The sequence below is a fragment of the Eschrichtius robustus genome, chromosome 9 (assembly GCF_028021215.1).
Source record: "Eschrichtius robustus isolate mEscRob2 chromosome 9, mEscRob2.pri, whole genome shotgun sequence".
NCBI lineage: Eukaryota > Metazoa > Chordata > Mammalia > Artiodactyla > Eschrichtiidae > Eschrichtius > Eschrichtius robustus.
Window position 1 is genome coordinate 49872724 of NC_090832.1, and position 12449 is coordinate 49885172.

Here is a 12449-nt window from a genome sequence, read left to right on the forward strand (position 1 = left end):
CACATTAAAAAAGAAAAAAAAAGATACACTCCATGAGTGCTTTCTAAAATAAAGTTTTCTTTTTTAAAAATAATTAATTAATTAATTTATTTTTGGCTGTGTTGGGTCTTCGTTGCCGCGTGCGGGCTTTTCTCTAGTTGCGGCGAGCGGGGGCCACTCTTTGTTGTGGTGCACGGGCTTCTCATTGAGGTGGCTTCTCTTGTTGCGGAGCACGGGCTCCAGGCGTGCGGGCTTCAGTAGTCGCAGCATGCGGGCTCAGTAGTTGTGGCACACGGGCTTCAGTAGTTGTGGCGCATGGGCTCTAGAGTGCAGGCTCAGTCATTGTGGCACATGGGCTTAGTTGCTCCGCGGCATGTGGGATCTTCCTGGGCAAGGGATCCATCCTGTGTCCCCTGCACTGGCAGGACCTGTGTCCCCTTCATTGGCAGGCGGATTCTTAACCACTGCGCCCCCAGGGAAGTCTCTAAAATAAAGTTTTCTAAAAATAAAGATCAATGGTCAAATGAATCATACCGTTACTTATAACAGATCAAATAAGAATAAAAAATTGGATTTACTTTGAGATAAGTGAGTTATTGAAGTATAAGAGGACCCTTTCCAATTAGATACCCTGAAAAAGAAAAATCTGGAAGCCCTGGGGGCATCAGAGACTTGGAGAACAGAAAGTACAGATGAAAGAGAAAGAAAGATGTGTGGATAAAAATACAAATGGATTCTGTAAATGTTAGTCTAGCACAAGGCTCAATGGAGTCAGGATCCTAAATAGTGCTTTAGAGAAAAAAGTTTAGGATTATAGCTTTAGATTGTTTTATGTTTAGGATAGTGAAAAGTAGATGCTTCTTATAGTCACTTAGATGCCTTGGAAGGGAGATCAGATAAAAGTCTTGGCATGCCCACTGCACATTCTTCATTAGGCTTCTTTTGGATCACGTTAGTACTCTGTAAGTGTCTGGCACAGGGGATGTTATCACTTAGTGTGGGATTTTCACAGGAAAATCATGCTGTACTTAACTGCTCTTTATGTGATTAAAGCATATTTGTAGTTGCATGATGTCATGTTGAACAAGTATTTGTGTGACAAGAGATTAAACTCCATTGGTAAAATCTGATTTTGCCAAGAATTCAGAAAAGTACAAGCATGATCATCTCCTTTCTTTTTTTTTTTTTTTTTTCACCTCCTTTCATTTATCCCTTCTCAGATCAACTGTGTAAGAAGCTTAGCTAGCATGATAGTATTGATTTCTTAGCAGGTAGATTTCTGGAGAGAAAGAGCTATCTTTTCTGTGTGTGTGTGTGCGTGCGTGCGTGTGTGCGTGCTCACGTGTATGTGTACATTATAAGCGTAACACTCATTTAGAAAACTTGTAAAGTAGAAAAATAGGAAGAAAGAAAAATCACACATAATCCCACCACCCAGAGATAACTACATTGACGTTTTGGTATATTTCGTGGTTTATAAACATATTTTATATTTTGCAGCCTTTATTTATTTTAATTATTTATTTTTTAACAAGAGAAAAGCATACAAATTTTATTTAATGTTAAGTTTTGTGTGACACAGGGGCTTTCCTAGAAAAGAAATGAAGATGCCAAGAAATGGGTAGGCCTGAGACCTGATGTCATTTTTAACAAAGAGCAATAAATTTCAGAGACATTACAAGACAAAGGAAAGGGTTTTTAGACTTCTAGGGGCTGCAAACTGTGGGAAGGTAAATGTATAGGGGAAACCAATGGAAGATAAGGGCTATCTTAGCATGGTTTGTTTGTGCTGGTCCAATGCAATGCTGACTTTCTGTCTTCTTCGTGGTCATAAAACTTCCCTGGGAGAGGGGATTTATGGCAGTCCTCAATTCTTAGAGTTTCTACTTTTAGTCAGATAAGGGAAGCTGCAGGAAGGCTCCTTTCTGCATCTGTTGAATCTCAGATGCCTTCAGCTCAAAATCATTCGTATGCCAAAGTGTCATATTTTGGAGTGGCATATTCTGATCCCCTTCACCCTCCTCCAAAATAAAAGATGAAATTTAAATCTGATGAAGGCAAATAAATGGGAAATTCTGTACCAGTGTGCCTGGCTAGGGAAAAAAACACATTTTTTCCCTTTCTCTGATTTTTAAAAATTGAAGTACTATTGACCTACAATACTATCTTTGTTCCAGGTGCACAACATAGTAATTCGATATTTCTGTACATTACAAAACGATCACCACACGGCCTTTTATTATAGCATTAGAGCAAAAGTCTTTTCTCATGTATTTAAAAACTCTTGGCATATATATTTGAGACTGTGATATGTCGATATACCATAATTATCAGTTTTCTGACTATTGGCTGGCCATTTGTGTTGTTTACTGTTTTTGTTCATTTGTTTCTTCAGTAAATAGCAGTAGAGAAATTTACTTTTTATTTGTTTGTTTCAGTAAATAGAGACAGAGACTACACGTTCATGTGGCATTTGTCTAGGGCCTAGCATATTTATTTTTGCTAGCCTTGAAAGTAAGCAGTGATTTGATTAATCTGTGCTTTAGTTCCTCAGTGTGCCTCCCTTTGTTCTCTGTTCCTATGTATCATTTTCTTCAGGATTTTGTAGCATTTATTGCATTCACAGCCCTTTCAAGGAACGCCTTCATAGTACCCCTTGGCTCTTCCGGTTCTGTACCAGGTTAACTATCTCACCCTGAGCTATTAAGAGCTATGTTTCTGCTCTTCACATCAAGCCAGCACTCATACTTTTGCTAGAGTGGGTGCTAGTTGAGAGAAAAATTCCTTTTTAAGCCTAAAGTAAATGGAGCTTGTGGAAAGTTAGAGCCCCTAGAAGAACTATTTTAGACACAGTCTATTCAATTTATTAAAAACAAAATCTCTCAAAATGCCTTTTGAAAGGATAGAAACGTTTTGTAATATTCCAAGCTATTTACTGGTTGATTTCGTAAGAACCAGGTAAGTTCAGTAGATTTAATTCTTTTGACAAATATTTATTGAGTACTTACTGTGTGCTAGGTACCATTTTAAGCAGTGGGGATATAAAACCAGTGGAAACTTTGCCTTCATGGAGTTTATATGTTAATGGAGAGAAACAGACAATAAACAACATAAAGTAAATTATTGTTAGAAAGATAATGTGGTATATATATTATGTATTACCTAACACCCAGGGGGAATTCTGATGCAGTAACCAAACCTATTAATATTTCTTTTGTAATAAAAGTATGAGCATTCACACTCAATGGACTAAATAAAGACTATAGCCGCTTCATGTTAGTGCAAATGAGATACTTCTATAAAATGAGTATTAAAGGGTAGTTTTCAAAATAGGTAAAATTATGACTGTGATCCAGATGTAAAATGAACACATTTTAAAGATTTTATTTAACTTATTAAATGAAGGAACTAAATAGATGTTATAACCCATTCAAAGAAGAATCCATAGGACAGACACATTTATAGATCAGGAATATTAAAATGATGTGCAAATTAAGGCAAAACTAGCATCTCCCACAATGGGAGAGGGAAGTCAACGAACATCTTCTGGACAGGACAGAATTTGCATGTAGATAGACATGACTTATTCTGCATCATTGTCAGTTATCTATAATGTACAGAGTTGTAAAATAGCTTCCATAGAATCAGAATCAGATAACCTGAAATGATGTGCCTTCGACAATGCATGTTTTCCACTGAAGTGTAAATTTTTTTTCCTACCTGAGTTACTAGAAAGCTTTTGGTTTTCTGAGCTCTCTAGAATTATAGATAAGGGATATAGAGCTATAGTATATTTGATAGTGATAGTACTTTGCAGAAAAATAAAGATGCAGAGGGGTGGTTATCATTTTAAGTAGAAGGACTCTAGAAGACTTGAGGAGGTGATATTGAGGATTGAACTAAAGGAGATGAGATTTTTTTGCCTGAGTAACTGGAATGATGGAGTTGCTTCTAACTGAGATTGGGGAAGAGCAGTTGGGGAAGAGGGCAGGGGAGGTGGAGATCACAACCTCAGTATCAGCTTTTAGCCATTCAAGTAGAGATGTTGAGGCAGTTATATATACATGCGTAGCTGCACTTCAGGGAATATGTGTGGGCTAGAAATAAACATTTGGGAGTTAATACGTACAGGTGACATTTAAAGCCTCCAAACTGGATGAGATCGCTTAAAAAAGCTCCTTCTACATGCCACACATTGTGCTAGTCCCTGTAGAGATAAATTTAAAATTGTCTTTGTCCTCAAAGAGCCTATGGTCTACTAGGGGAGGTGGATGTAAACAGTTAAAACTGTATAAAAGTATACTAATACAAATACATATCAAGTATACTAAGGTAAATACATATCAAGTATACTAATATAAATACATATCAAGTATACTAATATAAATACATATCAAGTACAGATGATTCAGGGAAGTCAAATCTGAGTCATCCTAAACTCCATCACCCCCAAAGTCACTCGTTCAGTGGCCCAACCATGAGACATGCACGGAAGAAAGTCACAGCGTGGTACCTTTTATATCAGCTGACTTCTCCACTAACCCACTGTACCCAGCATGTTTCTAGTGATATTGGAGGACCTCACTGGTGACACTTCTGCATGGCTTACAAGCCTCCTTATTATTTGCCCTTTGCCTTATCTCTTGCTTTACTTCCTCAGTTCTGTCCCTAGTGACAGAGATGATCGATTTTTTTTCTTTGATTGAAGTATAGCTGATGTACAATATTATATGTTACAGGCGTATAATATTAGTCTTTCGCAATTTTAAAGGTTATTCTCTATTTATAGTTACTATTAAATATTGGCTGTATTCCCTGTGTTGTACAATATGTCCTTGTAGCTTATGTTATGCATAATAGTTTGTACCTCTTAATCCCCTATCCCTATATTGCCCCTCCCCCATTCCTTCTCTGCACTGGTGACCATTAGTTTGTTCTGTATATCTGTGAGTCTGCTTCTTTTTTGTCGTGGTCACTAGTTTGTTGTATTTTTTAGTTTCCACATGTAAGTGATATCATACAGTATTTGTCTTTCTCTGTCTGACCTATTTCACTTAGCATAATACCCTCCAAGTCCATCCATGTTGCTGCAAATGGCAAAATTTCCTTCTTTTTTTATGGCTGCAACTCTGTATTTTTGAAAAACCACTCTGGCTATAGAGTGAAAAATGAATTAGGAGAGGGAACGAAACAGACATAGTTTGCTATTTCTTAGCCTCAGCCTGCCTTCCCATTGATATTTAATGACTTATAAAGACTTGAAGGGTTGGAATTCCCTGGTGGTCCAGTGGTCAGTACTCCGCACTTCCACTGCAGGGGGCACGGGTTTGATTCCTGGTTGGGGAACTAAGATCCCACATGCCGTGTGGTGTGGCTGAAAAAAAAAAAGACCTGTAGGGTAGAAAAGGCATAATAGGTATGCAGAAATGGAAAATGTATGTTGCTATATAATGCAATTTTGGGGGTAAGGGGAAATTTCCTAGTAAATGCATGCAGTTGCAAACTTTACCCTCTTCCCTCCTGTATGTCATATTAAAAGGTAACCTGAATGAATGGCAATTCCTCAAAAAAATCAAACATAGAATTACTATAGGGTCCAGCAATTCTACTTCTGAGTATATAAAAGAATTGAAAGCAAGGACTCAAACAGATATTTGTACATCAGTCTTCAAGGCAGCATTATTCATAATAGCCAAAAGGTGGAATCAACCCAAATGTCCATGGGATGATAGGAGGGATGAATGAATAAGCAAATGTGGTGTGTACATATGATGAAATATTACTTAGCCTTAAAAAGGAAGGAAATTCTGATACATGCTACAACATGGACGAATCTTGAAGACATGTTCAGTGAAAAAAGCCAGACGCAAAAGAAAAATATTGAACAGATCCATTTATATGAGGTACCTGGAATAGTCAAATTCATAGAGACAGAAAATAGAATAGCAGATACCAGGGGCTGGGAATGGGAGATGCATACTGGCACAGAGTTTCAGTTTGTGAAAACATTCTGGAGAAAGGATACAGTGGTGGTTCTTGCACAACAATATGAATGTACTTAATGCCACTGAACTGCATACTTAAAAATAGTTAAAATGGTAAATTTTATGTTATATATATTTTACCACAAAAAAAGTGACCTGGAAATACCATGGAGCTGTAAGAAAGAACAGAAGGATTTCTATAAACTAATATTGTACTGGTAATGAGAGATTTACAGGATAAAGTAAAAAATAAGTGCTATCTTTTGTGTAAATATTCATATTTGCTTTTATTTGCATAAACAAACACTGGAAAGATTAACAAGTAACTAATAAAAGTTGTTATTTCTAGGAGGCAAGAGGGCCTGTGGTCACTGGGGGCAGGAGTGGTAATGGGACATCTCAGTATATCTCCTTTTATGTACTTTTGATTTTTGAACTATGTAGATGTATAACCTATTCAAAATAATGTTCAAACATAGGACTTAAGGTAGATTCATTGTAGAGGGATCAGTAATTTGTAGTCACAAAAAAACCTAATTTTTTAGAGGTATTGGTTAAATATTGCTACATGTGACGTGCCCTCTCCCAGACAAGTGGGGTCCAGGGTTCAGGGGTCTGTGCCAGTGTTTGGTGTTTCAAGAGCCTGGTTTAGGTGCACAAGTGAGTTTCACCTTTCCTTCCCCTGCAAGCAGGAAAGAGAACATATATTCTGGGTAGACACTTAATAAAATCAAACTCTCTAAGTTCATCAATAGCAAGGTTGACCATGGCAAGTGGGGTCATCATTAAACACATTATTTGACTGAGTCTAGGAGCCTAAAGCGTTCAATAAGCAGGAAACTGTCTGAATATAGCTCCTGCATTCCTCCAAAATGCCGCTTTCTCTGATTCCATCATTAATTAGGAACATATGATGTGTAACATTTGCATCTGAAGCCAGAAGCAGGACTGCTTAAGATTTCTTAGGCCATGGGAGCAGAGACAGTAGCTGATAGCTGAGCACCCACCTAATTCTGCACCCCCCAACCCTACCCCTCAGCAAGGGAGTAGGACCGTTGTATCTTCCCTGGTCATTTTTCTTCCAGCTCCTCCTTTCCCACCTACATCCAACAGGAAATACAGGTAGAATCCTGAGGCAGGCTGTGAGAAGTAAAGGCCTGCTAGGGTCAGCTCAGCCCATCCTACCTTAATTTCTTAGCTGTGTTCCAGGGCATAGCGTTTGGAGGGAGAACCCAGGGAGTCCCATCTGGGAATCATGCCCAAGTTATAGCTGGTAGATCACTTTCCAGCAAGGTTGCCAAGGTGTATGTGAAGAGAAAGAGCTGAGTGACAGAGGCAAAATGAGAGAATTGAGAAATCTGTCATTGAGAGTAGTGAAGAAATACACAACTGGGAAGTGGCCTATAAAAGTTCCAGAGGTGGAGTTCAGATGACTTTGACATGATTCGAGTACAAGCATTCAAGGTATGCGCTACTCATTTAAAGTTATTAGGATAGCTAAGTGATTTATTTCTCTCTGCCTCATTGATCTATTTGTATGTCTGTCTTCCCTACCACATTGTAGGAATCGAAGACAAGGACTTTAGCTGGATTGGAAAAAACATGGACTTTGGAATCAGGCAGATCTATTTAAATCCAAACCTCTTCTCTTTCTAATGTTGAACTTTGCTCAAGTTATTTTTATTACACTGAACCTCAGCTTCTGTGTGCATCATAGTGTTGTTAGGAGGATTAAGTGTGAGAAAAACAATTTATATACTTTCCCTTTTTGTATCTTCCACAGAGCTTTACATTTTAAAGGCATTTGAAATATTTATCAAACTGAGTATGTTTCTACCTATTAAGTCTGAACCCTGGTTAAGGACAGCGTGAGGCAGGCATATTTATAAGGCTTTCACCTTGAGCAGCTAACGTTATCTTTGCTAAGTATTTTATCAAGCAACTGCCTGTTATGTGCCAAGTACTAAGTTTTCACGTGCTGATCTGGTCTGTCTTTCCTTCTTAGTATCAGAGTCCAGCCTGAAGCTTTCTGCTTTGTGTAGGCCTATTCTTTTCCCTATTTACAGGACCTCTTCTCCACACCAACTTTTATCGGTGGGTTTGAGAGTCATTCCCTTATGCTCATTACTCTTCTAAAAAACCTCAATCTCATGCTCTAGGCATGGATAAGTTAGGGATTGTTAAATATCTTTCCTTCTTTTGTCAAATATTTATTGAGCACATACTGTGCTGGAGTGGATACAAACAGTATTTCTGCTTCCCAAGAAGTTTTTCCTCTAGTTAAAAAAAAAAAAATACGCGCATGTCAAAATATATTTAATTATTTAGCAATATGATATTACTTTTGCTTTTACTATTTTACGTTTTACCATGTAAAAGGATCCCATTTTTAAAACACACACATACACATAGAAAAAGGATTGGAAAGAAATGCATCAAGATGTTAACAAAGCTTATCTCTGAGTAGCGGTATTTGGGTGTGCACGTGTGTGTGTGTGTTTAATGTTGCTTATCTGGATTGTCTAAATTTTCAAAAATTTCATTTTGAAGTTATGGGAAGTGCATCATCCCCCCCTCCCCTTGCTAACAGGATAGTGACCCCTCTCTTCCTCTTGCATTCAGCTTTTGCGAGAATTGAAGCACCCTAATGTGATCGCCCTGCAGAAGGTGTTCCTTTCTCACAGTGACAGGAAGGTGTGGCTGCTGTTTGATTATGCCGAGCATGATTTATGGGTAAGTCTAAACTCACTTTATTTTTAGGGTAATTTTATATAGGTATGAAGAAACAAATGTATGTGCTGCATACTGCTAATGCACAGAAAGGAAAACTTGCTCTGTTGACCATAGTTCAAAATAAATATACTAAATGTAAATTTTGATTTAAAAGAATTAGAGCAATAAACATTAACATCCTATTTTACTGAGAAGATAGTATTTGTAACATTCAGAAATTTCACTTCAAAAAATCTTACTGAGTGGGAAATTGTAATTTTATGCAAGTAATTAATGGCAGTTTACTAATATGTGTAGTGAAAATTGCTTTCTTTTGTGTTCCACACAGTAGTTCAAATTTAACCAGTTATGTACTTGTGAATAGTTCCTCTGTCTAAATTAAGGTCAATCTCTTGCAGCATTTTGCCATTTAAAATGGACTCCACCAAATAGAAGAATACCTACGGTTTTGCAAATATTAGGGTTGTTTTTATCAATATATAAAAGAAGCCAAAATTTTTAATTCCAAGTGTTTAAAGTTAGGAATCAAGGCATTTAAACATTTTATCCCAGGAATTGCCAAAAGTAAAAAAATTCCAATTTGGCAGTAAGTTCAAACTTTGGATAATTAAATTTTGATTCAATCAATAGTGTGGTTTGTCATCTATAAAAATTGTAAATCTTTTTAGGAATAACTTTAGCAAACTCATAGGTCTTGAAGGAAATTTCAGTTTATGCTCTTATAGCAGATATTGACAAGAATCTCCTCTGCCGCGGATATTTAGTACCCATTTTGGCATGTTTTGGACAAGGGTGGAGTGGAGATGGAGGTGGATGTGAGGGGTGGGTGCAGGTAGAATTTCTTCCCCTTCATTACAAAGTTTTTATAACCCACAATGTAACATGTGTACATAAAAATTTGAATATGATGATCTGGTTGTATTTATTTCAATGGGATTGAATTCTCCTTTTTTTTCTCCCTGTTCCTTTCTAGTAGTGATTTGCTATTTAATATTGACTACTAAGAATATATCCTAATTTCATTATGTGCCAAAGAAGGTGAACTTTCCAATAATTCTAATAATACATATAGCCAGTGATGTTACACAAATGCACTAACTTTTTATAGAATAGGAAAGATTTACAGGGTTTTTTTTTTCTTTTGTTTACTCTTTCTGTCAGTAGAGAATACAACCAATACTATTTTTTAGGCAGGTTTTTAAATACCAACCCTTTTTACTTCTTGGTTTTATTTAATGAAAATCTTAATGGTTTCAGTAAATCTAGTCATTATAACCACATTAATACTGTCATATTTACCCTCAATATAGATTCTGTTTTGGTTTGATCTTATTATTCAAATTATTTTTCTTTGTGTCATTATTGGCCTTTAATAAGTAATCTTAAAATGTAGAGAATTTATTGCAGCCTTGATTGTGTTTTATTGACACAGGCAAAGACTATGTTATTATAATATATATATTTTAATTTTTAGCATATTATTAAGTTTCATCGTGCATCAAAAGCAAATAAAAAGCCCATGCAGTTGCCAAGATCTATGGTTAAATCATTACTTTACCAGATTCTTGACGGTATCCATTACCTCCATGCAAATTGGGTGCTTCACAGAGATCTGGTAAGTATGTTTCTTTTAAATCGCTCAATATGTGTCTTTCTCTTTTCAAAAATATCTTTTCTTCTTGGTACAGTTATGATGAACATGAATTATAGAAAAATTTGAAAATACACATAAGCAAAAAAGAAGGAAATAAAAATCGCCATAAGCCTATGATCAAAAGATTACCATTATTAACGTTTGGTGTATGTTCTTCCCATACATTTACGCACAACTATAAAATGTCATTGTGATTTTCAACAAATGATTGGCATAATCTTTTTTTTTTAAAAATTTTTACTGGAGTATAGTTGATTTACGATGAGCATAATCTTAATGGGATGGCCATATGTGAAACAAGTACCTTTTGATCCATTTTGTTTTTCGTAATTTTGCTCACCATTAATAAAACTTTAATAATTAAAGACTGAGTTCACATTGTTTTCAAAGCTAAACTGAAATAATGACATTGCATCCAGTAAATAGAATGTTATTAGTATTAACAATAGGTAAATAAGTAAATCTAACAGGGGATATATATCAATACTTATTAGGCATATTATCCATAATTCAAATGTTTGATGTTTGATTTTACTTTTTTACTCAGTACACATATAACATTTATTAATGTCAAATTATTTTATTCATCTTTTCACTGTTATCATTTTAGTTTATGTTGATGAGATTTTTTGTTCTTAAGAAATATGGGTACTTAATATCTGTAATACCACTGAGTTTATAGTTGCAAGTTTTATTTTGCTTAGGCTTTTGCAGATTCTAGGGATATAGTAGGGATATATCTAGGTTGACTCAATTTTTTTAATTGAGGAGAAGTATTTATTATAGAAAGGAATGAATACATAAGGGGATCTAGATAGTACCCCTTGCTACCTTGTCAGTCAGGCCTAGTCTTCTGGCTTGAGCATCTCTTGATGTGGCATTGAAGTTACATTGGGGCCAAATGACAGGGACCACAAAGATGCATTTACCATTTCAATAGAAGCATTTCACCTCATAATTTTAAACTAAGGTTCTCAAAGCCTTCCACTTATCCATGTTACTATTACCCATGAATCAGCATGTTTTAAAATGATTCTTGGGTACATGAAGTTGTTCTAGGTCAAACCTTCCTTCATAAATGGTTTTAGATTTTAATTTGCTGTATATAACATAGCCTTTGTGAGTTATGTTTTTGAGGTCGTATTCATGTTTGAATCATTGATCAGAATCCTTTACCGAAGATTAACTGATCTCAACTCTTCTCTTTTTGTCACAAAATTGTATATTTTGTTCTAAATAGCATAGATTAACACATTTTATTTGTGATGTCACTGCCTGAATATCCAGTGGTACTAAAACCTAATATAACCAGGACTCAGTTTTCTCCCATCCAAACTTGCTGCTGCTTTAGTGTCCTCTGTTTTGGTTATGGCAGCACCCGCCTCCTAGCCTAGAAACTTCTTTTACCACTTGCAGACCCTTGTACTCCACATCCAGAACTTGCCTAGTCCTGTCAGTTTCACCTCTAAAATATCTCTTCCATTCATTTGTTTCCATTCCTAGTGCCTCATTCCTAGTTCAGGCCTTTATTATCTTTTTCTTGTAGTATGGTGCTAGCCTCTTAACTTGTCTCCTTATCAACAATCTCTTTCCTTTTCAGTCCACTTTAGATCTTCTGAATAATTACTTAGCCCCTGCTTAAGAACTTTGAAACAGTTCCTCATTGCTTACAGACTAAAGCTATAGTTCCTTTTTTTGGCTTTTGAGGTCTTCTCAGGTATAGCTCCAACTGCCTTTAAAATTTTTCTTCTATATCCCTGTAATCTTTTACTTACACTGTACTGTTTAACTATTGATTGTTCCCTGGATCCTCCTGAGAGTTCCTGCCTCAGTGGCCTTTATTTCTCCTGTTAAAACTCCTTACCCCATCTCTACATATTCAAATATTACCTGTCTTTCAGGACCTGCACAAATGTTAAAACTTATCCTCATATCCGTCATTACCTAGAAATAATCTCTCCTCCTTGTTGGTTGCTGTTGTACTTCATCTTTACTTCTCTTCTGGCATTTGCCTATCAGTACTATAGTAATTTATATAGATGTCTAGAAGATGTTCTAGACCATAAAGTTATTGAGAGAGTGGGGTCTATGACTCATTT

General features: G+C 36.1%; 1 protein-coding gene across 3 annotated transcripts in view; it reads left to right on the top strand.

The window, feature by feature from the left end:
• Nucleotides 1-12449, top strand: part of CDK19 (cyclin dependent kinase 19) — a 184934-nt gene that overhangs the window by 125638 nt on the left and 46847 nt on the right. For all 3 annotated transcript variants that reach the window (XM_068551273.1, XM_068551275.1, XM_068551276.1), the window contains 2 exons: nt 8586-8696; nt 10171-10311. In XM_068551273.1, coding sequence (XP_068407374.1) covers nt 8586-8696; nt 10171-10311 — 252 coding nt within the window. The remainder of the gene's footprint in view (nt 1-8585; nt 8697-10170; nt 10312-12449) is intronic.